At 41.8% G+C, this 27,500-nt stretch overlaps 1 protein-coding gene across 7 annotated transcripts in view; it reads right to left on the bottom strand.

Moving 5' to 3' along the window:
* LOC124112896 (synaptic vesicle glycoprotein 2B-like) overlaps positions 1-27,500 on the bottom strand; it is an 81,077-nt gene that overhangs the window by 46,006 nt on the left and 7,571 nt on the right. For 3 of the 7 annotated variants that reach the window (XM_048395705.1, XM_048395707.1, XM_048395703.1), the window contains exons 2-3: positions 22,206-22,336; positions 46-114 (exon numbers count right to left, since the gene is read on the bottom strand). In XM_048395705.1, coding sequence (XP_048251662.1) covers positions 46-114; positions 22,206-22,336 — 200 coding nt within the window. Of the gene's footprint in view, positions 1-45; positions 115-7,416; positions 7,627-22,205; positions 22,337-26,159; positions 26,313-27,500 lie in introns of those variants that run through there. The other 4 variants (XM_048395704.1, XM_048395709.1, XM_048395706.1 and 1 more) reach the window with 4 other exon arrangements.

The raw sequence follows: 27,500 nt of genomic DNA, 5'->3' as shown, positions 1-27,500 counted from the left end.
CATCATCATCATTTGGAACTGAGCGCATGTGGGTGTGTGACCTACCTGTGGAGGTGACAGCCTCTTCATATGTGAACACATTCTTCTGGCCGTCTGCTGGAGGGCGCTCCCTGTCTGCAAACAACAAACACCTGGTGTCATTCTTGCCAAAACTGAAGAGATATTTGTCATGTTGATAGTATATGCTGATAGAGATGTTTAACTGAAGAGACAGTTTTCAGGTGGATAGTATATGCTCATACACATGGTTAAGAGAGACAGTTGTCAGGTGGATAGTATATGCTGATACACATGGTTAAGAGACACAGTTGTCAGGTGGATAGTACATGCTGATATATATACTATCAACCTGGAGACTGTCAGCTGTGAAATCACACCAGGTCAGTGCTACTACAGCAGTCTCCACTATTGATTAAACCTTTTTACAACAGAGCTCCAGATAAGCTTTTGGTGTTGTTGGTATTTTACCCATGCATTTTAAAATCATTGGGTATCAGTAATTCTATCTGCGTATTCAAATTTCTGTTACCCACTAGTTTTTACACATGTGGGTATTTAAGTTAAATATTTAAAAACACTATTCATCATTCAAACTGGTGTCGTGTGGGTTCGAGAGCTTTATAGGACTAAAAAATACCACGATACTTCCACACGAAAGTGTAATGGCAAATGATCATGATGTGACTGTCATCGTGGAGTTTGGCAAGGTTGACGGAATGCCCGTTTATAATTTCAAAATAAGTTGCTGATTTGCTAATCGAATACGCAGGGTTACTTCACAATATTTTGATGATACGCACAAATTTTATTTTTGTAGCGTATCTGTAATGTTCGTTGCGTATTTGATACGCTTGGATTATATTTTACTGCGTATTTCTGCATTTCTGATGCGTATTTCACGCAGATACGCAGATTATCTGGAGCTCTGTTACAATGCATGGCTGGGTTTCACTGCACTGTGTACTATAATTACAGTTCTCCCTGGTGAATTCCATTAATCAAACACAACCTGCTTAACTAAAATAGAGGCCATAGGATGGTTTACTCTAATCTCACGGTACTTACGGTTTTCAATTTATTTTTTTTTAAATAAAGTCAGTTCAACAGTGGCAAGTGTTATTGGCCATGAAAGCAAATTTTTCACAATATTTACAAGTAGTAATTATCGTCTACTGTATGAAATTTATATTTCTGTCATCAACAGTAAACATCATTATTAAAAATGAAACTAGTTGATAATGATATTTGCTCCTTTTGTGACTTAAATGGTGAAAACTTTGTACATGTATATTGGGAATGTGAATATGTTAAACACTTTTGGAGCAAACTGGAAACCTTTCTAAACCTTGATATCCATACTAGGATCTCACTTACCAAATACTCAGTTATATTTGGATTCGACAAAAATAAACTTTTACTAAATCATATTATAATATCCAGTAAAAGATATATAAAGGTTATCGCGCGAGTGTGTTTGGGGATGGTAAATATCCTGCATTAGGAATAAACATTGTATTTAGCGAGCCTTGGCTATTATAATTGTAAAACTATTTTAATTTGTAGAGAAGGTTTCAAGCAGCAGAGGTCTACAAGCACAGATATGGCTACTGATCCTGCATGGCTAGGCCTCGTGTCCCTCAAAATTGTTTCCAAATTTATATCTCCAAAACTTATAAAATGCCTTAGCTACGTCACAGTTAGACACTGATTTTCATTATATTAGACTGTTCTTTTGATAATGATAGCAATTATCCCTGTAGTTTATCCAGATTCCCGATGGTTAATTCTGACTCGATCGCCGAATGACGAGGGCGACGCCATGTTTGTTTATAAACACTGAAAGTAGTCCCTACTTGATATTTGATATTTGCATCTCTATCCGCATATGACCCCAACGGATATCGTTTTTATCTGTTGGCTTTATCCTGCCAAGAAACCTACCCATTAAATGATAAATATATATATATCAAGTATTAAGGGTGAGAAACCAAGTTTTGATAATTTTAGGAAAATACTAAAAGAGTCAGCTATGATTGAAAAATTCATTGCCACAAAAAACAATGGTCTATTACAATTTGAACGAAAATGGGGAAACATCCTACACAAATTAAAATAATAATCATGCCCTGTACAATAATGCTATAGATAAGTATGTATGTATGTATGTATGTATGTATGTATGTATGTATGTATGTATGTATGTATGTGTGTATGTATGTATAAAGGTGTATATGTATGTATGTATGTATGTATGTATGTATGTATGTATGTATGTATGTATGTATGTATGTATGTATGTATGAAGGTGTATATGTATGTATGTATAAAGGTGTATATGTATGTATGTATGTATGTATGTATGTATGTATGTATGTATGTATGTATGTATGTATGTATGTATGTATGTATGTGTGTATGTATGTATAAAGGTGTATATGTATGTATGTATGTATGTATGTATGTATGTATGTATGTATGTATGTATAAAGGTGTATATGTATGTATGTATGTATGTATGTATGTATGTATGTATGTATGTATGTATGTATAAAGGTGTATATGTATGTATGTATGTATGTATGTATGTATGTATGTATGTATGTATGTATGTATGTATGAAGGTGTATATGTATGTATGTATGTATGTATAAAGGTGTATATGTATGTATGTATGTATGTATGTATGTATGTATGTATGTATGTATGTATGTATGTATGTATGTATGTATGTATGTATAAAGGTGTATATGTATGTATGTATGTATGTATGTATGTATGTATGTATGTATGTATGTATGTATAAAGGTGTATATGTATGTATGTATGTATGTATGTATGTATGTATGTATGTATGTATGTATGTATGTATGTATGTATGTATGTATGTGTGTATGTATGTATAAAGGTGTATATGTATGTATGTATGTATGTATGTATGTATGTATGTATGTATGTATGTATGTATGTATGTATGTATGTATGTATGTGTGTATGTATGTATAAAGGTGTATATGTATGTATGTATGTATGTATGTATGTATGTATAAAGGTGTATATGTATGTATGTATGTATGTATGTATGTATGTATGTATGTATGTATGTATGTATGTATGTATGTATGTATAAAGGTGTATATGTATGTATGTATGTATGTATGTATGTATGTATGTATGTATGTATGTATGTATGTATGTATGTATGTATGTATGTATGTATGTATGTATGTATGTATGTATGTATGTATGTATGTATGTATGTATGTATGAAGGTGTATATGTGTGCGTGTATGTGTGAATGTGTGTGTGTGTGTGTGTGTATGAAGGTGTATATGTATGTATGTATGTATGTATGTATGTATGTATGTATGTATGTATGTATGTATGTATGTATGAAGGTGTATATGTGTGTGTGTGTGTGAATGTGTGTGTGTATGTATGTATGTATGTATATATTTATGTATGTATGTATGTATGTATGTATGTATGTATGTATGTATGTATGTATGTATGTATGTATGTATGTATGTATGTATGAAGGTGTATATATGTATGCATGTATATGAATGTATATGTATGTGTGTATGTGTGATGTGTTTCGGGAAAACACACACACACACACACATATATATATATAGTATACAGGCCACCGAAAGTAGCGACCATACTGTGCCTCAAGAATGGACACAATCATCATAAAGAATGAGTGACCGAGTTAAGATTTAACGTCGCATCGGCATTATGGTAACCATATAGTGAGGAAAACAAAATGATTCATCATCCAAAACTGGCTCCCACAGGAGATATCGCTTGGATGAGATCAAGCGATATCTACACTATAGATATCGCTGCAATGAAATTACATCACAATGCTTTGCAGACCATTGTGACGTCACTGGTTACCATGACGTCACAATCAAATGACATCACTAACGGCTCTGCTACTGAAGCTGTTAGCAGTACTTTTTACACTGAAGACACTGCTAATTACTGTCCACAAATTGAAAAAGTTGAAAGATTGATGTTGGATGATAAATAAAATCTCACCCTCGTGTCTTTTGATATCAAATATATCAACACTCGTTGATAAAGAGGCAAAAATCCTCGGCAAGCCTCGGATGTTTTTCCACTTTTATCAACTCGTGTTGATATATTTGATATCAAAAGACACTCAGGTGAGATTCTCTATATGGCAGAGGACACCAAGGCATCACACATTGTACCCATGTGGGGAATTGAACCAGGCCGTCACACATTGTACCCATGTGGGGAATTGAACCAGGGCGTGACACATTGTACCCATGTGGGGAATTGAACCAGGGTGTTGCACATTGTACCCATGTTGGGAATTGAACCAGGGTGTCACACATTGTACCCATGTGGGGAATTGAACCAGGGTGTCACACATTGTACCCATGTGGGGAATTGAACCAGGGCATCACACATTGTACCCATGTGGGGAATTGAACCAGAGCGTCACACATTGTACCCATGTTGGGAATTGAACCAGGGTGTCACACATTGTACCCATGTGGGGAATTGAACCAGGGCGTGACACATTGTACCCATGTGGGGAATTGAACCAGGGTGTTGCACATTGTACCCATGTTGGGAATTGAACCAGGGTGTCACACATTGTACCCATGTGGGGAATTGAACCAGGGTGTCACACATTGTACCCATGTGGGGAATTGAACCAGGGCATCACACATTGTACCCATGTGGGGAATTGAACCAGAGCGTCACACATTGTACCCATGTTGGGAATTGAACCAGGGTGTCACACATTGTACCCATGTGGGGAATTGAACCAGGGTGTCACACATTGTACCCATGTGGGGAATTGAACCAGGGTGTCACACATTGTACCCATGTGGGGAATTGAACCAGGGTGTCACACATTGTACCCATGTGGGGAATTGAACCAGGGTGTCACACATTGTACCAATGTGGGGAATTGAACCAGGGCATCACACATTGTACCCATGTGGGGAATTGAACCAGGGTGTCACACATTGTACCCATGTGGGGAATTGAACCAGGGTGTCACACATTGTACCCATGTGGGGAATTGAACCAGGGCATCACACATTGTACCCATGTGGGGAATTGAACCAGGGTGTCACACATTGTACCCATGTGGGGAATTGAACCAGGGTGTCACACATTGTACCAATGTGGGGAATTGAACCAGGGCGTCACACATTGTACCCATGTTGGGAATTGAACCAGGGCGTCACACATTGTACCCATGTTGGGAATTGAACCAGGGCATCACACATTGTACCCATGTTGGGAATTGAACCAGGGCATCACACATTGTACCCATGTGGGGAATTGAACCAGAGCGTCACACATTGTACCCATGTGGGGAATTGAACCAGGGTGTCACACATTGTACCCATGTGGGGAATTGAACCAGGGTGTCACACATTGTACCCATGTGGGGAATTGAACCAGGGTGTCACACATTGTACCCATGTGGGGAATTGAACCAGGGTGTCACACATTGTACCCATGTGGGGAATTGAACCAGAGCGTCACACATTGTACCCATGTGGGGAATTGAACCAGGGTGTCACACATTGTACCCATGTGGGGAATTGAACCAGGGTGTCACACATTGTACCCATGTGGGGAATTGAACCAGGGTGTCACACATTGTACCAATGTGGGGAATTGAACCAGGGCGTCACACATTGTACCCATGTTGGGAATTGAACCAGGGCGTCACACATTGTACCCATGTTGGGAATTGAACCAGGGTGTCACACATTGTACCCATGTTGGGAATTGAACCAGGGCATCACACATTGTACCCATGTGGGGAATTGAACCAGAGCGTCACACATTGTACCCATGTGGGGAATTGAACCAGGGTGTCACACATTGTACCCATGTGGGGAATTGAACCAGGGTGTCACACATTGTACCCATGTGGGGAATTGAACCAGGGTGTCACACATTGTACCAATGTGGGGAATTGAACCAGGGCGTCACACATTGTACCCATGTTGGGAATTGAACCAGGGCGTCACACATTGTACCCATGTTGGGAATTGAACCAGGGCATCACACATTGTACCCATGTTGGGAATTGAACCAGGGCATCACACATTGTACCCATGTTGGGAATTGAACCAGAGCGTCACACATTGTACCCATGTGGGGAATTGAACCAGGGCATCACACATTGTACCCATGTTGGGAATTGAACCAGGGCATCACACATTGTACCCATGTTGGGAATTGAACCAGGGCATCACACATTGTACCCATGTTGGGAATTGAACCAGGGCGTCACATATTGTACCCATGTGGGGAATTGAACCAGAGCGTCACACATTGTACCCATGTGAGGAATTGAACCAGGGCATCACACATTGTACCCATGTTGGGAATTGAACCAGGGCGTCACACATTGTACCCATGTTGGGAATTGAACCAGGGCGTCACACATTGTACCCATGTGGGGAATTGAACCAGGGTGTCACACATTGTACCCATGTGGGGAATTGAACCAGGTGTCACACATTGTACCCATGTGGGGAATTGAACCAGGGTATCACACATTGTACCCATGTGGGGAATTGAACCAGGGTGTCACACATTGTACCCATGTGGGGAATTGAACCAGAGCATCACACATTGTACCCATGTGGGGAATTGAACCAGGGTGTCACACATTGTACCCATGTGGGGAATTGAACCAGCGTGTCACACATTGTACCCATGTGGGGAATTGAACCAGGACTTCACACATGTGAATAATGCATACAAAGTCATATCTAAAACCAAATACGTCAAATATATTTTCCCATAACAATATTATCACAAAGAATGAATAACCTGGATCTAACAAATCCATATTTCATACATTACCGTTAGCCAAGACAACAATGATATGAGACTTACTATTCACAGATATTACAAAGAAGGGTTATACAATTGCACAAAATTAATGAATTCAGTCAAAAAGATTCGTTCCACTGAAAATAATTCATACTTTATGCCCTTAATTTCTCTGTATGCTTTACTGGCACTGAGGAGGCGGATCCTATACAGTTGTGTTTATCATATGCTGATGTTTACAATGCTAGAAGTGTGTTTCCATGGCTGTTAACTTGACCAGTAGACCCATGAAGATCCGGGGTAGAGTAGGTCTTCAGCAACCCATGCTTGCCGTAAAAAGCAACTATGCTTGTCGTTTGAGGCGACTAACGGGATCGGGTGGTCAGGCTGACCGACTTGATTGATGCATGTATCCTAACTGCACGGATCGATGTTCAGGATGTGAATCACTGGACTGTCTGGTCCAGACTCGATTATTTACAGACCGCTGTCATATGGCTGGAATATTGCTGAGTGCGGTGTTAAACAACAAACAAACAAACAAACAAACATGACCGATGAACAAACCTGCAGAATATATAGGTTCACTGCTTCCAAACTCCGACAATTGTTCATAATCGACAGTCGTCATGATCACCAGATCTTCATTCAAACCAAATGGTCGTCACTCATGTTCTACTGTTAGAAACGAAGGCATGTTCTCTCCAAGACTAGTAATGACACAACCATACCACAAGCTTTCACTTTCAACATTGCAATATCGAGATCTCCATCGCTTTGTCATGTAAACATGAAACCCTACCACCTGTTACATGCTGTCAATACCACCTCACTATAAAAAAAAAGGGGGTATGCCTCGATATAAAGCGAAACAGCTTATTGTGGAAATATAAATCCATAAATCAGCATTAATCACTCGAGCTGGTATTTGAAAGGACATGGCAAAATAGACTTCAAGGAAAAGGAGTAGTTTACATTCATCCAGGGTACAATACGTGTGGTAAAAAGCATGAATATAAACACCAAATAATGTGTTAACACATCAGGTGTTAAGATTTAATGAAGCAGATAGACATGCTGATGGGGTTCGACCAGCCTGTGTGCACAGCCAATCATCGCCAGGTATATTGGCATACCATGATTAAAAATACTGATGTATACATCTGTTTCTAAAATACAGTTACCATATTCGACGTAATAAGTGCTCTCACAAGAGGGCTCTTATTAGAATATTATTTTGGTGAAAAAACCCAGAGTTGAACGATCGTAAATTTCGTGGTTTATCATGTGTTTATGGTGACAGCCTGAAATGTTTATATACGACAGACATATTTTTCCAAATTTTAATGTCCATAATTAAGAGTGCATATAGCACATGACTGCGTATTATAGACGAACAAGAAAGAAGTGAGAAAAGCTCACATACCCCCGTTATCCCCTCCGGTCAACAACAAATAGTAAATAGTTTGTTAATTAATGAAATATTACATATTTCTAACTGATTTTAACTTCAATGTTTTAAAAACTAAGATTGAGTTCCAGTGACAATTGACCCCCCCCCCCCCCAAATCTCCCATGTTACCAGTGTTCACTACGAGGAAGTACATCACCATGAACACCTTTGAACAAAAATTTGATTGAAGAGTTACATAAGAAGAATTATCAAAAGCACCAAAAATTGATGATATAAAAACACATAAAAAATGGAACAATATCATATAAGAAAATCGAAAATTAATAATTTCCATCTAGCCTTAACAGATATGGTAAAGAATTCATAAATTCAAACTAACACAAAGCACAGATACTTATGATGATCTACATGTGTGGAAACAATTTTGGAAAATATATTAGCTATACAAAACCAGTCATCAAAATTTCTAAATTCCATCATGTTTCCATGAAAACAGCAAAAGAGAAAACTTTCAGAATCTTATAAAAGATTAAAAAAAACAATCATAGTGGTTAATGTAGTAGGTTTGCTGAAGCTAGGATACATAATATTGTAAACATGGATCATACGAAAACTCTACCCAAAATTTATGTATCACCATGATTCCATGGAAACGGCAAAAATGTAACAATTCAGAATCTTCAAACTAGCAAAAGGCACAAGTACTCATTGTGGTAAATGTGTGTAGCAAATTTGGTGAAGCTAGGATGCATAGTTAAAAAGATATGGGCCGTACAAAAGCTTGGACGGAAGGACGGACGGACGATCGGAACGCTATATACCCCGATTTACTTCGTAAACGGGGGTATAATAAAGCAGTCTTGTGTACATTGATCAATCGGAAAGGGTGCTAATTGGGATTGTTCACTAGCCAATATATCAGCAAATATCGCTGTGGGCGCTTATTAGAGCGGGGCGCTTATTATGTCGAATACGGTATATTGTGTTTTTCAAAATCAAGCAGACTTTCATCTTGTTGGCAAAGTCTACGTAAGTGACAAGTCGAAGTGAAATTACGAAACTCAGAAATTAGAAACTGATCCCCCTAAACGTAAAATCGAAATGTTTCACAACCAGCTTCCTGTATAGAATCAGTGTTTATAACAATCTCATTTAAATCAGACCTTAGTTCTCGCTACCGCTAAACAAAGATCTGAGCACATCCCATTAGGGGTCACGTCAGAACGACCTTTCATCCGACCAATCAGAGCGTCGCTTACCAGATCATGAAAGTGACAGTCGGAATGTGATTTCTAATCATGCAATTTCGAAAACTTTAACACGGGGTATTTCGAACGATAGTTACGGGTTTAACGGCTGAATCCATACAATCTAGACCATCTATTATCCATTCCAGAATGTTCTTTTGTTTAGGTTTCAAATTTTTTTAATCGAGAATTTGTCAAAATATGGTTCAAAGCGTAGTCGCCAATTTGAAATTAGTGCCGTAAAGCACGAGAAAGCTGCCTTCTGATTGGTCATTCCATTGGTCAGTCAAAGTTCGCGCAAGGTCGGTCTGACGTGACCCGTAATGGGATGTCCTCAGATCTTTGTTTAGCGGTAGCGAGAACTAAGATCTGATTTTAATGAGATTGTGTCTATAAGAATTTTAAAAGCCAGCAAGTCCCATAAGCATTGTACCCATGTGGGGAATTGAACCAGGGTGTCACACATTGTACCCATGTGGGGAATTGAACCAGGGTGTCACACATTGTACCCATATGGGGAATTGAACCAGAGCGTCACACATTGTACCCATGTGGGGAATTGAACCAGAGCGTCACACATTGTACCCATGTGGGGAATTGAACCAGGGTGTCACACATTGTACCCATGTGGGGAATTGAACCAGAGCGTCACACATTGTACCCATGTGGGGAATTGAACCAGAGCGTCACACATTGTACCCATGTGGGGAATTGAACCAGAGCGTCACACATTGTACCCATGTGGGGAATTGAACCGGGTGTCACACATTGTACCCATGTGGGGAATTGAACCAGCGTGTGACACATTGTACCCATGTGGGGAATTGAACCAGCGTGTGACACATTGTACCCATGTGGGGAATTGAACCAGGGTGTCATACATTGTACCCATGTGGGGAATTGAACCAGAGCGTCACACATTGTACCCATGTGGGGAATTGAACCAGAGCGTCACACATTGTACCCATGTGGGGAATTGAACCAGGGTGTCACACATTGTACCCATGTGGGGAATTGAAACAGGGTGTCATACATTGTACCCATGTGGGGAATTGAACCAGGGTGTCACACATTGTACCCATGTGGGGAATTGAAACAGGGTGTCACACATTGTACCCATGTGGGGAATTGAACCAGGGTGTCACACATTGTACCCATGTGGGGAATTGAACCAGAGCATCACACATTGTACCCATGTGGGGAATTGAATCAGCGTGTGACACATTGTACCCATGTGGGGAATTGAACCAGGGTGTCACACATTGTACCCATGTGTTGATTTGAACCAGGGCATAGGCATGACAAGCCCCATCACACCAGAAATATCAAGCTGAGCTAAAAATTAATAATTGTAATAGACACCCTTTGATCTAGGGCTGGGATTGGTATTCGGGTACCAAGGTCAGGTGGGTAGTGAGCAGGACCCACGTACCCACAGGACTACCCGGACCCATGGTTAGTCATGTGATATATCGTTTAATGACAAAAATTATCTAGAACTATATGGTAACAATACAAGTCACTAATGTTCACATTTCTTTCTGACTATGCACCCATTCCTTCTGATTTTTAATATGGTTGAATAAAGATATAACATAATTCAGCTTCAGTGTATGAATGACCAGGTTGTTTATTACGTGTATCTAAATACTATTCGCCAGGGCTATTCTACAAATGTGCCCAATCGGACATTTTACAGTGGGTACCCGGGTAGGGTCGGGAAATAGGGGGGTGGGTACCCGGGTAGGGTCGCGTAATAAGGGGGTGGGTACCCAGGTAGGGTCGCGTAATAAGGGGGTGGGTACCCAGGTAGGGTCGGGTAATAGGGGGGTGGGTACCCGGGTAGGGTCGCGTAATAAGGGGGTGGGTACCCGGGTAGGGTCGGGTAATAGGGGGGTGGGTACCCAGGTAGGGTCGGGTAATAGGGGGGTGGGTACCCGGGAAGTAAATTTGGACTCGTCCCAGCCCTACTTTGCTCTATTAAAATCCTATTTCAGTCTATTAATCAACATAGTCAAACTATTACATAGGTGACATACATTTCGATCCGACGTTGATTAATGAACGATTTGCACACTCGTATATGCAAGGGGCCGACGTATGGTTCTCAGTAGGAGTGACAACTTGGAGACGATGGCTTGCAGTATATACAGTTTTACTTTATACATGTAGATACATACATACAAATGACACTATGTGCCAAGTCAGCACATAGTGGTAGTGCTTGTTGTCTTGGTGCCCCGGAGCACCCAGCCTAACCCTAGCTAGGCTAAGGGTAAGACCTTTTTTTCCCCTCCTCTCCCTTTCTGGACCAAGGCTTATATAGCCAAGGTCACCTGACATTTAGTAAGTAATAAATATAAATGTAAACAGTAAATCATCAGTGACAAACTTGCACATCCTGTTCAGGATGGCAGACGGTCGATGTACACAAAACTGGGGATTAACAATTAGGATTAGCATCTTATAAATAACAGCAATTAAATGTTTCAAGGCATACACTTGTCATGGCTCCAGGGTAATGAGCCTTTGCAATCAAATGTTCTTCAGACAATGGGTGTCGTAAATCAGTCACCATGACAACTGATTCACCAGGGCCTGACAGTCCTTATTAAAATATCTGCTAGTGTATCTGGTTTAATAATCATGTTGAAACTGAAATAGTCACCAGCTGTACATCAAGCTGTGATTTGACCTTTGACAGTCATTGTTACATTTCCTGGTCTATATTAATACAAACATCTCGTACACAGCATACAGTTCCACTATCAGAGGTGAGGTGAGGTGAGGTGAGGTGAGGTGAGGTGAGGTGAGGTGAGGTGAGGTGAAATGGGGTTTAACGTCGCGTCCAAGATTATTGCACTTATATAGCGACGTGCATGCACGTGTATGTGTGTGTGTGGCTGCTTGTACTAGTCCGGACTGATGCCGATTTATAGTGCTAGCTCACTGAGATACCATGCCGCAGTTTAACATGAATACCCCACTCAGACACAGTATACAGACTCCGAGCCGACCAGTCCTTGTTTTAGCCCCTTAATGCCGAGCGCCAGACAGGGTAACAACAAGTACCATCTTTTAACGTCTTTTTGTATGACGCGGCCCGGGATCGAACCCTGGACCTTCCGCTCTCCGGGCGGACGCTCTACCACAAGACCACGGAGGCGGCCCGGGATCGAACCCTGGACCTTCCGCTCTCCGGGCGGACGCTCTACCACAAGACCACGGAGGCGGCCCGGGATCGAACCCTGGACCTTCCGCTCTCCGGGCGGACGCTCTACCACAAGACCACGGAGGCGGCCCGGGATCGAACCCTGGACCTTCCGCTCTCCGGGCGGACGCTCTACCACAAGACCACGGAGGCGGCCCGGGATCGAACCCTGGACCTTCCGCTCTCCGGGCGGACGCTCTACCACAAGACCACGGAGGCGGCCCGGGATCGAACCCTGGACCTTCCGCTCTCCGGGCGGACGCTCTACCACAAGACCACGGAGGCGGCCCGGGATCGAACCCTGGACCTTCCGCTCTCCGGGCGGACGCTCTACCACAAGACCACGGAGGCGGTCCGGGATCGAACCCTGGACCTTCCGCTCTCCGGGCGGACGCTCTACCACAAGACCACGGAGGCGGTCCGGGATCGAACCCTGGACCTTCCGCTCTCCGGGCGGACGCTCTACCACAAGACCACGGAGGCGGTCCGGGATCGAACCCCGGACCTTCCGCTCTCCGGGCGGACGCTCTACCACAAGACCACGGAGGCGGTCCGGGATCGAACCCTGGACCTTCCGCTCTCCGGGCGGACGCTCTACCACAAGACCACGGAGGCGGTCCGGGATCGAACCCTGGACCTTCCGCTCTCCGGGCGGACGCTCTACCACAAGACCACGGAGGCGGCCCGGGATCGAACCCTGGACCTTCCGCTCTCCGGGCGGACGCTCTACCACAAGACCACGGAGGCGGCCCGGGATCGAACCCTGGACCTTCCGCTCTCCGGGCGGACGCTCTACCACAAGACCACGGAGGCGGTCCGGGATCGAACCCTGGACCTTCCGCTCTCCGGGCGGACGCTCTACCACAAGACCACGGAGGCGGCCCGGGATCGAACCCTGGACCTTCCGCTCTCCGGGCGGACGCTCTACCACAAGACCACGGAGGCGGCCCGGGATCGAACCCTGGACCTTCCGCTCTCCGGGCGGACGCTCTACCACAAGACCACGGAGGCGGTCTCCACTATCAAAAGGACACATGGACGAACAGTTTTGTTTCTTGGTTGTTTCATATCACATTATGCTGTTTAGTTTCATGAGGATCAACTTCATAATCGTTCGTTCGTTTGTTGTTTAATGCCACACTCAGAAATATTCCAGCTATATGACAGTGGTCTGTAAATAATAGAGTTGGACCAGACAATCCAGTGATTGACATCATGAGCATCGATCCACGCAATTGGGATCGATGACTTGCATCAACCAAGTCAGCGAGCCTGACCACCCGATTCCGTTGGCTGCCTTTTACGGCAAGCATAGTCGCCTTTTACGGCAAGCATAGTCGCCTTTTACGGCAAGCATGGTCGCCTTTTACGGCAAGCATAGTCGCCTTTTACGGCAAGCACGGTGCACTTGATAATCAACCTGACAACTCCAATGATCAATATGATACAGAAGTATATCTAGACCTTCTCAGGGGCCAATATATGAACCCAAGTTTGTAGCAAATGACATTAAAAAATCCCAATTTGAATTTATGAGAATAAGTGAGTGAGTGAGTTGGGTTTCACGCCACTTTTAACAGTATTACAGTTATATCACGGCATGTCAGCTTATTGTGGGAGGAAAGCCTGAAGTGATGCACGTCTCAGACGTTTACCACTTCTCTGAAACCCATGAGCACGGGTATGGTGCTGACAAACCTAGAAACATAATCGGGGCGAACCGGGATTCGAACCCACAATCATAGGTTTCTGGCGTGAACAAAGGATGCAACTCTGCACAGCGAATCGCGGCACCTTAGACGACTGGGCCACCCATGCCCCCTTATGAGAATAAGAACATTTTTAAAAAACGGTTTTGAAGAATAATATGACTTTTTCCAATTTTTCCAATCTCAATCAAATCAGAACGACCTTTCATCCGACCAATCAGACTGCGGCATACAAGATAGCAAAAAGTGAAGGTCAAAAGGTGTTTTCTAATCATTTCTTAAAGTAACTGTGCTGTTCATGAACATTTCATGAATTTCAGTTCTTGAACTACTCATGATCCAAACTGTAACATTTGTGAACTTAAGTTCAAGATGTTTTCATGAACTAAATTGAGCAGTTTGTAAGCGTAAGTTCAAGAACAGTTCACGACTTATTGTGCCATTTAATGTTCACAAAGTGCCCATGAACATTTCATGGGCTGTTCATGAACAACTCTTCATGAAGTTTTCATGATTTGTTTATGACCAATTCATGGAAATTTCACAGGGGTACATGCTTGTTCATCACAAGCGGAATGTGGCTTTGCTAGTTTCGGCCTGAGTATGTTACTGCGCTCAATTACTGTGGAAAGGCATTGTTTATTAAATTCAGTATGTGAAGGAGGTATTCCCAAGGTAGTCAAAACATGAATGTGAAACAGAAAATGAATTGAAACCATTGTTCATTGTTTTAAACATCCCTGGGTTGATTAAATATTTTGGGGAAATAATTTTATTGTAAATAAGACTGTGATGAATACCGTATTCGACGTAATAAGTGCCCAGGGCAATCTCAAAATTAGATATAGGGGGCTCTTATTAGAATATTATTTTGGTGAAAAAAACAGAGTTGAAAGATAAATTTCGTGGTTTATGCTGACAGCCTGAAATGTTTATGTACGACAGATATATTTTTCCAGAATTTGATTGCCCATAATTAAGGGTGCATATAACACACAAGTACGTATTATACGGGGATAAATAAGTCTTGTGTACATTGATCAATCGGAAGGGGTGCTAATTGGGATTGTTCACTAACCAATATATTAGCAAATATCGCCGTGGGCGCTTTGAGAGCGGCGCTTATTACGTCGAATATGGTAATGACAGTTCCTGAGCTACAGATAAGCAGCGTATTTGCTTAAATACCCCAAAAATATTCAAAACCCAATTACTTTCCATCAACTTGCGTACAGGAAACGTATGCATTAAATAAAAAACTCAAATGTATTTTTATACCCAATGAAGCTTTTTCAGTATGCATACAAAGGAGCTAGTTTCCAAAACACAATTAGGAGCTAATTTACTTTCCAAGTCAAGCCTATATATTTAGAACAGTTATATACCATCTATTCCTTTTTTTTTTACCTTAAAGTCTTCACTAATTTGAAAAACCCAATAGAGTGATGAATAGATGAGCGGTCTGTAAAATAATCAAGTCTGGACCAGACAATCAAGTGATTGACAAAATATTGGTTACCCAATAAAAAATGTAAAAGAGTAAAACTAAAAACTCAATTGCTCAAAAAGTTATCTGGAGCTCTGAGAATTTAGGATTTGGTAAGTAGTGAGTTGCAGCTGTGCCAGCAATGAACAGAATAACACACGCCGGCCTCTAACAGACGATGGGTCAACGGTTTGCACGAAATTAATAGACCATGGCATCTAAGAGAGGAAATACGATATACATAAAGAAAGTTAATTGTAGTAATTATCAACAATTTTATGTATCGAACATACTTTCCATGAACCTTTGGAAAGGGTGTAAAATATCGGCAGCTATGGTACAGAACTTGAAAAATACATTCTAAATAGCATTGTGATTTATCCACGCCTCTGTAGCCTAGTGGTACACTCACTAGGCTACAGACAAGAAGTTGCGTGTTCGATCTTCGGGAAAATGAAGAAAACATTTCTCATTTGATTTTACATGTCATTACATTCTGTTCAAATGCAAAATAAATATCTACAGACAAGAAGTTGCGTGTTCGATCTTCGGGAATATGAAGAAAACATTTCTCATTTGATTTTACATGTCATTACATTCTGTTCAAATGCAAAATAAATATCTACAGACAAGAAGTTGCGTGTTCGATCTTCGGGAATATGAAGAAAACATTTCTCATTTGATTTTACATTTCATTACATTCTGTTCAAATGCAAAATAAATATCTACAGACAAGAAGTTGCGTGTTCGATCTTCGGGAATATGAAGAAAACATTTCTCATTTGATTTTAAATGTCATTACATTCTGTTCAAATGCAAAATAAATATCTACAGACAAGAAGTTGCGTGTTCGATCTTCGGGAATATGAAGAAAACATTTCTCATTTGATTTTAAATGTCATTACATTCTGTTCAAATGCAAAATAAATATCTACAGACAAGAAGTTGCGTGTTCGATCTTCGGGAATATGAAGAAAACATTTCTCATTTGATTTTACATGTCATAACATTCTGTTCAAATCCAAATAAATATCTAGCCAGAAACATTTATGTTATAATGTAAATGAAAATTGTATTACTAAAATCCTGGGAATATTATAACATCCCTGTTATATTGAGAACAATAGGATGACGTCACTGGGGGTTTGAAAGAATAGAAAAAACACGTCCGAGGGTTGTTATGATAAGATAGACACAATTTTATGAATAACAACTTCTTTAATACTGTGAAAAGCTACGTTTCGGTATAGATCCTTATACCGTTGTCAAGCAGGACTGAATGAGGGTTGTTGTTGTTGCATTAAGTGTTTAAGAGGTCGCCTTCTGCCTAAGCAATTTCGGCTGACCTGTCCCTCTTTGGGACTCCTGTGTGTGAGTAGGGTACACATATCTATTGTGAGTTCGGTGTTCACATAATTTCTGTTTTTGCATTGATATGATTTCTATTTTCTTATATTGATATGATTTCGTTTTGATCCTTGGCTGCTCTGTTTATATACGTTCGAGCAGCTGTCCATCTCTCAGAAATAGAGTTAGTTTGGCCTTCCCTATTGCATCTCTTGGCTTTAGGAGATCTATGACAGATAGCGGATCTAACTGTAATTCTTGTTTTAACCTAGCCCGGGCTGGGGCATGGTCTTGACATTCTAGTAACACGTGGTCAATGGTTTCAGCCTGATTGCAAGATGAACAAACCTTGTCATAGTGCTTTCTGTGACCAAGTCTATGAATGAGGGACCGACTGACTGACTGATATAGAAGATTTAACGTGCGCTTTCCGACTGCAGCGTATTTCGCACATGGGCCTGGCCAGACCATTTAGTGTATTCCGAGAAGGGTGAAAGTGGTGTGTGCAACCCAAGAGGGGGCTTTTAGGGGTTGCTTATATCGATTTTTGAAATTTTAAAATTTGGAATAAATGCCGAGGTGGATGGAGGAGGGGACTAAGGGAGCTGGGTGAGGTGGGTGTTTGTATGTTTATTGGATTTTGGATTGGTAGATTAATTAGTTTTTAGATGCGCTTAATTAGGCCTGTTTTGATTAGGAATACGCCTAGGGCCTTGAAGTTTTCTAGTTTATTTTGAGGGTTTAGTATTTCATCTAGAGTAGGAACCTTATTTAGATTGAGGTTGGTTTGTAGTGTGGTTCTGTGTGTTTGGTAGTGGGTGCAGTGGATGAGTGCGTGTTCTGTGGTTTCGGGTTGTTGAATGAGGGAAATAGTACAGAATATATATAGTAGGTGGAGGATTAACAGTAACAACAAGTGCATACATGAGTGGGATAACATTGGTAGGTGTTGACAACAAAGGGATGATGCTGTCACAACACGATTGACAGAGAACACATGGATGGAAGACAATAGGACATGAAGCCAATAAACAGGATAAGTGATTATTTCTTGATGAGTTCATAGTAGGCTGATGGGATGAAATAGCCTTGATCTCTGTCGATCCGTCAACTTCTAAGTAATGCCTATCAAACAATTTAGGTTGTTATGATATTTAAAACCCACATCCCGAGGGATTTTCCAAGGGAAAGGGTTTTAAATTTCATAACAACCCGAGGGGAAGTGTTTTATCTTACTTATAAACCTATTCATTGGGATCGCTATTAAGTAAGAGAATTCTTTCTATAGGCATTAAAAAATATTGTGAGGTTTTACTTTCCAGTCGGGTTAAATCTCATAAACAGGGATGTTGTAATGTCCCTGGGATTTTATTAATATAACTTGCGTTCAGATTGTAACATGTAATGAAATGTAAAATCAAATGACAAATGTTTTCTTTATATTCCCGAGGATCGAACTCGCAACCTTCATATCTGTAGCCCAGTGAGTGTACCACGAGGCTACAGAGGTGTTGATAAGCCTCACTGGTTTTTAGAATGTCCTTTTCAAGATCTGTACGCCAGCAACAGATATTTTACGCGCGTTACCTAAGGTTCATGGAAAGTATGTTCGAAACATAAAAATGTTGATAAATGTTGTTTTAAGTTTCTTTTTTCAGTTTATAAGCATGGAAAAACACTTTCCCTCGGTTTTGGTAGACAGAGCATGCCCTGGGGAGAGGGAAAAACCAAGGGGGCGTGGGGAAAAACCAAGGAGGCTTCGCCCCCTTGGTTTTTCCCTCTCCCCAGGGCATGCTCTGTCTACCAAAACCGAGGGAAAGTGTTTTTCCATGCTTATAAACCGAAAAAAGAAACTTAAAATTATCCCCAAACTAATTTTCAACCCATTATAAGTGTACAATAAAGCACGTCCAAGGGTTCTTATCACATTTGAAACATGCATCCAGAGCTCCAGATAAGCTGCGTATCTGCGTAAAATACGCATCAGAAATGCAGATATATGCAGTAAAATAAAATCCAAGCGTATCAAATACGTAACGAACATTACAGATACGCTACAAAAATAAAACATGTGCATATCATCAAAATATTGTGAAGTAACCCTGCGTATTCGATTAGCAAATCAGCAACTTATTTTGAAATTATAAACGGGCATTCCGTCAACCTTGCCAAACTCCACGATGACAGTTACATCATGATCATTTGCCATCACACTTTCGTGTGGAAGTATCGTGGTATTTTTGAGTCCTATAAAGCTCTCGAACCCACACGACACCAGTTTGCAGGGACTTGATGAATAGTGTTTTTAAATATTTAACTTAAATACCCACATGTGTAAAAACTAGTGGGTAACAGAAATTTGAATACCCAGATAGAATTACTGATACCAAGTGATTTTAAAATGCATGGGTAAAATACCCACAACACCAAAAGCTTATCTGGAGCTCTGTGCATCCCAAGGATAACGGTTTTAGATATCATAAAAACCCGAGGGGAAGTGTTTTATCTAACTTATGAACCGAAAAAAGAAACTGAAAACAACATTTATCAACATTTTTATGTTTCCAACATAATTTCCATGAACCTTAGGAAACAGGCGTAAAATATCTGTTGCTGGCGTATGGATCTTGAAAAGGACATTCTAAAAACCAGTGAGGCTTATCAACACCTCTGTAGCCTCGTGGTACACTCACTGGGCTACAGATATGAAGGTTGCGAGTTTGATCCTCGGGAATATAAAGAAAACGATCGTTACATGTTACAATCTGAACGGAAGTTATATTAATAAAATACCCAGGACATTATATAAAATCCCTGGGATATTATAACACATTAAATAGCAAATATGACTTGAATATCCTATAAAATCCCAGGGACATTACAACGTCCCTGTTTATGAGATTTAACCCAACTAGAGAACAATAGGATGACGTCACTGCAGGTTTATAAGTGAAGGTAAATCCCTGTATACTACAACAAGGCAATATCCAATTTGAGAACTTTTGAAGACAATTGCCTGAGACTTGGCGCCGAATATCTGTGTCTGAGCAGGTCCACATAATCCTTGCGAGTCCCTTTCACGAGCTGTATGAAGGGTGCAGTTTTGGTTGGTTCACTAAATCCAAAGTCCTGATCAAAATACCGTATTTAACATAATAAGCGCCCCGCTCTAATAAGCGCCCACGGTGATATTCGCTAATATATTGGCTAGTGAACAATCCCATTTAGCACCCCTTCCGATTGTTCAATGTACACAAGACTTATTTATTCGCGTATAATATGCACTCGAGTCCTATATGCGCCCTTAATTATGGGCAATTAAATTCTGGAAAAATTTATCTGTCATATATAAACATTTCAGGCGGTCTGCATAAACCACAAAATTTATCTTTTTTTCACCAAAATAATATTCCAATAAGAGCCCCCTATTTCTAATTTTGAGAGCGCCCTGGGCGCTTATTACGTCGAATACGGTATGTAATGCCTCTGTGAAACACCACTCTCTTATGAGAGAGCAAGCATATGTTGACTTTTTGACACAACCTAAATTTCGTGTCATATCTTAAGTCAGTGTAAATATCACAATCTATGAGGAATTGTATTTCACTTTCAACCGTGTCGTTGAGAGGCACGGGGGGTCGACTTATCCTTAAGTTTTTCCACTTATTTCTGCCTCCATGGTCTAGCTGGTAGAGCATCTGCTGGAAAATGGAACTTGGAAAAAACGTATGTCTTTTTGCTTTGAAGCTGGATATAAAGGATTTTTTCTGTCTCTCAGAAATCCATGTGCAGCCTGCAGTGCTTGTGGCGGGGTATAAGAGATTTATTCACCCACTGAGAAGTTTATTCCCCTCCAAGGCGGGTTACACAGTATTATATCAAGATCACATTGACCAATCAGATCTCATCACTCTGACATGGATGATGATGAATACATTTATCTTAGGGCTGGGACGGTTAACTCGGGTACCTGGGTTGGTGGGTACTGAGTAGGACCCGGGTACCCACAGGACTACCCGGACCCGTGGTCAGTCACGTGATATATTGTTTAATGACAAAAATTATCTTGAACTCTATGGTTACACTACAAACCACTAATGTTCGCATTTCTTTCTGACTATGCACCCATTCCTTCTGATTTTTTCATATAGTTGAATAAAGATACATGTATAACTTAATTCAGCTTCAGTGTATGAATGACCAGATTGTTTAAATGTATCTAAATACTATTTGCCAGGGCTATGCTGCAAATGTTCCCAATTGAGACATCTCTGAGACCTACAGTGGGTACCCGGGTAGGGTCGGGTAATAGGGGGGTGGGTACCCGGGTAGGGTCTGAAATAGGGGGGTGGGTCCCGGGAAGTAAATTTGGACTCGTCCCAGCCCTAACTTGTTGTTACCTGTAGCATGGCATTAAGGGGATAAAATAAGAACTGGCTGGGTCGGAGTGAGTGTTCTGTCTGAGTTGGATGTTGATATATAATTGCAATAATCTTTAACGTGACAATAAACCCCATTTCACCTGACCTCATATTTATCAACAGCTGATTAATTGGGCTGGGAAGGTTAGTCTTACATTATCTGTGTGTACAAAAAATAAACAAAGATGGGTATCTTTTAGTTGAAAGACATAAAATATCACAGACCGCCGTCATATAGCTCGAATATTGCTGAGTGCGGCGTAAACAACAAAACAACCAACCAACCAGCCAACCAACCAACCAGCCAACCAACCGATCTTTCTGGTATAAAATACAATATTTTCGGAGCCATATTTTCATTAAGATCAAGAGTGGGAATTGCTGGGATGGTTCATGGGCTTAGCTAACATGGAAACCCTTGTGTTAACGCTGGCTAGGTCAGATGACAAGGAATATGACACGGACGTTACGACAACCAGTGGCAACAGCTGACAATTCTCAATGAGTTAGTCTTCACCCACCTCGACCCGCGGACAGTTCGTCTCCCTCGAATCCGTCCTCCCACTGAATCAGGCGCTTCCTTTCATCGTTGTCGCCCATTGTATAGGAATGATCGCCTTCCGTCCGTCTCAGATCGTCTTCTGTCTGCGAACTGTCGTCCGACATGGGTAAACTTCAGTTAGAAGTTGTGTACATGGTTTTGTTATGACGGTGTAAGGATAAAAAATTCCCTGTGAAATTATGGACTACAGTGACGCAGCAGCTTTCGATAATAAACGTTACGAAGTAATACCTCCTCCGGCTTTATAACCTATTTATCTCTTTTTAGTAAATAATTTGTTTTATGTTTAATTGGAAATAAGGGATCGTCTATTCTCTTCAACGATGCAGATTTACAAAGAGACTTTTTTTGGATGGGGTTATTTTGCAAGTGTTCACCGATACATTTAGGTCATATAATACCAACAATGACACTTCTCTCTCGACAGACGGGGTATTTAGGCATGAAGACAATTGTAAGAATTGTCATGAATTTGGAATCTAATATTTATTTGTTCCAAACTTGAAATACCGTGACTTATGTTTTTTACATGATACAAGGGACGCTAACTGGAATTGTTTTTGTACGCGCAGCTATTAAAGCGCATCACGATGTGTAGACAGAAGCCCAGTCATTCCACGACGGGCACCTGTTTACAGCTCCTAACAGCGTTTAAAGCAGAGCGGAGGAGGAAAGCATGTCATGTGTTTCATTTACGTAACATAATATTGGGTTCTAAACCCCATATGTAATGGGTTTAGAACAGCCCTTTTTTCCAGCTGTATCCAAACAAACTATTTATTGTTTTCACCTCTGCCAACAACATTTCGAGCATATGCCTGAAGAAAATATTCCCTTAAAACATCTTTCCGAACTCGGCAATATTCCAGCTATATGACGGCGGTCTGTAAATAATCGAGTCTGGACCAGACAGTCCAGTGATTGACATCATGAGCATCGATCCACGCACATTGGGATACGATGACATGCATCAACCAAGTCAGCGATCCCGTTTGTCCATGGTTGGTGAAGAGGGTGCAGGCTAAAACGGCACCTCAGCAAAACGTCACCGATTTCTCTGTCGAAAACGGCACCGCATTTGGCGAAAACGGCTACTATGTGTCGGGCGAAAACGGAACCTCTATGTTTAATAACGATAACAACGATTTTTGTAGTGATATATAGGGTTTTGTTTACGTGGTATTTGATGTATTGAGTACATCTGAAGCCGTAATGTGAATTTCCGATAGGTTTGGTACTCTCATTTCTTCAGCATCTTCTGACTGGAAACGGACATGAAAGTTACCGATCACCTCTTCAATGACGGGAGCTACGCATTTCACGCAGCGGAAAGGGAAGTCAGTAAAAAATAAGGTGCCGTTTTCGCTCGAGTCGAGGTGCCGTTTTCGCTTGAGTCGAGGTGCCGTTTTCGCCAATCGGTGCCGTTTTCGCCCGGTGACGTTTTGCTGAGGTGCCGTTTTCGCTATAACCCGGTGAAGATCAGTTCAAACGCGGATTCGCCACTCGTACGTGGATACGGAGAAGCCAGACAACCCGTACTCGTAGTTACTGATCCGTACTCTGATTCGGGACGGTCGGGTAGCCTTGTGGTTAAAGCGTTCGCTCGTCACGTCGAAGACCCGGGTTCGATTCCCGACATGGGTACAATGTGAGAAGCCCATTTCTGGTGTCCCCCGCCGTGATATTGCTGGAATATTGCTAAAAGCGGCGTAAAACCAAACTCACTCACTCTGATTCCCGTATCCTTGTACACACACGAACTTTATCGTACGGAGAAGCACAAGGTTTTATCGTACAGATGGGTCACCATTTTCTTGCTTGTTGTTTAGTTAGATGTGATCTGAGGTGAAATCGGGTTTAACGTCGCGTCCAAGATTATTGCAATCATATAGCGACGTGCATGCACGTGTGTGTGTGGCTGCTTGTACTTGTCCGGATATAGTGCTAGCTCACTGAGATACCATGCCGCTGTTTAACATGAATACCCCACTCAGACACAGTATACTGACTCCGAGCCGACCAGTCCTTGTTTTACCCCCTTTATGCCGTGCGCCAGACAGGGTAACAACAAGTACCATCTTTTAACGTTTTTGGGTATGATGCGGCCGGGGATCGAACCCCGGACCTTCCGCTCTCCGGGCGGACGCTCTACCACGGAGGCGGTCTGTTTAGGAAGAATGATATGGCCAGGCAATCCAGTGGTTGATACTATGAACACCTTCCTTGCTTGGGTACGATGACACGCAAGTCACCGTGACTGAACACCTGCTTAACCTTTTTTGTGTGTACGGATCTCCGTGTCTGCGTGTCGATATTTGTCCCCAACTTACATATGTCATTATAACAATATATACTCATCGACAAAAGAAACGTCAATACCATACATGTTGGTTAATATTTAAAGAATTACTCATATTCAAGAGATATTAGATCGGTTCGATGCACCAACGAACATACTGGTATGTTGTGAGAACCGACGCTCGTGAACGCATCACATGTGACGTCATAGATCCATGACTCGAGATGCACCATTTGTCTCGTGCAGGATTAGTGTGTAAAGTTTGGAAACCACGTGCAGCATATCGTGTTAAGAAAAAAAACACGCTGTGGTAACACTTGACTGATTGTTAGTTTTGTCATTAAGTGGTACGAATTAGAAACATCTCTTCTTAATGTACATACTTCTCTGTATGGTTGTATGGTTCGTGTTTCTTTTGGCGGTGAGTATATATACTTTTTCTATTTCAAGATAAGTTGGTGGAACTATTTTAAGGGGTTTTTTTTTTTATAATTTGACCTATCTTTTTATCATCCCAAACGGAAATATCGCTTCGGCGAGATCAATGAAATTGCATCACAATGCTTTTTCCGGCCAATGTATGTGATGTCATTGGTAACCATGACGTCACAATCAAATTAGACAATATTTCTGCATAGAACCTGGTCAGCTGTACTTTTTACACCCAGGACCCTGATTATTACTGTTTACAAACTGAAAATGTTGGCAGAATGAATTTTGGATGATAAATATAATCCCACCCTCGTGTCACAAACACATGCGAAGGAAAGTCCATTGTTCACCTGGACAAATATATCAACTCGAATGGATACAAGTTTCTTGTCGAGGAGTTTTAAACTTTTGTCATCGAGTGGATATATTCGTCCAGGTGAACAATTGACTTGCCTTCGCATGTGTTTGTGACGGGTGCCACCGGTGGGACAGGATACGCTCACCTTTTCGTGAACACCTGGTAGCATCACTATTTGATAGTGATTCATAAACACATGCTCATTATATAGTCGGAATCGTACAATGGACTCTGTTTTTAGCAGAAAGTTCTGTCAAATATGAAAAGGACCCCCTCCGTGGTCTAGTGGTAGAGCGTCCGCCCGGAGAGCGGAAGGTCCGGGGTTCGATCTCCAGCCGCGTCATACCAAAAGACGTTAAAAGATGGTATTTGTTGTTACCCTGTCTGGCGCTCGGCATTAAGGGGCTAAAACAAGGACTGGTCGGCTCGGAGTCAGTATACTGTGTCTGAGTGGGATATTCGTGTTAAACTGCGGCATGGTATCTCAGTTTGCTATCACTATAAATCGGCATCAGTCCGGACTAGTACAAGCAGCCACACAAACACACACACGTACATGCACGTCGCTATATAAGTGCAATAAATTTGGACGCGACGTTAAACCCCATTTCACCTCACCTCAAATATGAAAAGGGTTTTGTCGCTTTTATTTATAAAAAGACATCGGGTGAGACTCTTCATACATATATTTTAGCGTGATATACGAAACATCCGCATGAATTAGGTTGGTGTAAAAATTGCTTGTGTCACGCCATGACTAATGATAATTTACGTGCTGACATAGGACATAGGACACATGCACCACGTCAATCAATAACATTTACCTGTAGATAGCCTGGTAGCCCGACTCCCCCACCCCCAGGCGAACTGACGACGTCATCCTCGGGGTCGAAAAACAGTAAACAGAAATAACACGTAGTAAGCCTCCCAAGCAAATCCCAGATCATCATAGACCGTAACTGCTTGTGTGACCGCAATCGGATTAAATATACATGTTCCGGGCTGTAAATATTTGACTCATTGGACAGAACATGTGTATCATCGATCATTGTTCTGTTGGAGAGACGGGTGTGTGTGACAACTGCGGGTAATGGTTCGCTTGTGTTGCGGTGTGGGGTATTGCACGGGTGTACCGTGAGTTGAGAGTGACTTCTGAATGCCGCCTGTGATATATGCCTGAGATAACATCCTGTGAGTGATAACCGGTGAGAAGATACGGAGGCAGCGGTTGATCAGTACATACTTGTACTATCTCCCCAGAGTGAGTGAGTGAGTGGGTGGGTGGGTGGGTGAGTGAGTGAGTGAGTGAGTGAGTGAGTGAGTGGGTGGGTGAGTTCTGGGTGAGTGAGTGAGTGGGCGAGCGAGTTGGCGAGTGAGGGGGCGAGCGAGTTGGCGAGCGAGTGGGCGAGCGAGTTGGCGAGTGAGTGGGTGGGTGAGTGAGTGGGTGGATGGGTGAGTGAGTGAGTGCAGAGTGAGTGAGTGCGCGAGTAAGTGGGTAAGAGAGAGTGTGGGTGCGCGGGTGAGTGAGTGAGTTGGGTTTAACGCTGTTTTTAACAGTATTCCAGTTACATCACGGCGTGTCAGCTTAATTTGTTAGGAAAAGCCCGAAGTGATGCAGGTCTCAGACGTTTACCACTTCGGTGAAACCCACGAGCACGGGTGTGGTGCTGACAAACCTAGAAACAGAATCGGAGCGAACAGGGATTCGAACCCACGACCATAGATTTCTGGCTTGCACAAGGGACGCAACTTTGCACAGAGAACCAAGGCGACTGGACTAGCCGTGCCACTAATTTAGCGCCATTTCGAACAGTATTCTAGTTATATCACGGAGTGTCAGCTTAATGTGGGAGGAAGGCCGAAGTGCTCCTTTTGCAGCCCTTTAACACAGGTCCCGGGACTTCCTGTATTTAGGCCCAAGCGTAATTACGCTCATGGGCTTAAAAACGAACATAATTCCGTATATAGGCTTAAATTCGGATATTTATTTTGTAATGATCTTCTAAATTATAAATTTATTCCCTTCGAAAGTTAACACGTTGCGATGTACCACATGGGGTAAATCCGAATGTGCATTCAACAGCAAGTCCCGTTCAAAGTTAAAATTCATTTTTAATATTTCTCAGTTTCTGAATTTCTAATTTTCTCAGCGAAGGTGAGGTGAG

The sequence above is a fragment of the Haliotis rufescens genome, unplaced genomic scaffold, assembly GCF_023055435.1.
Source record: "Haliotis rufescens isolate VD_foot unplaced genomic scaffold, xgHalRufe1.0.p SCAF_14, whole genome shotgun sequence".
NCBI classification, from domain to species: domain Eukaryota; kingdom Metazoa; phylum Mollusca; class Gastropoda; order Lepetellida; family Haliotidae; genus Haliotis; species Haliotis rufescens.
The sequence above is the reverse complement of the archived record's forward strand: the minus strand, read 5'-3'. Positions and strand labels throughout refer to the sequence as shown.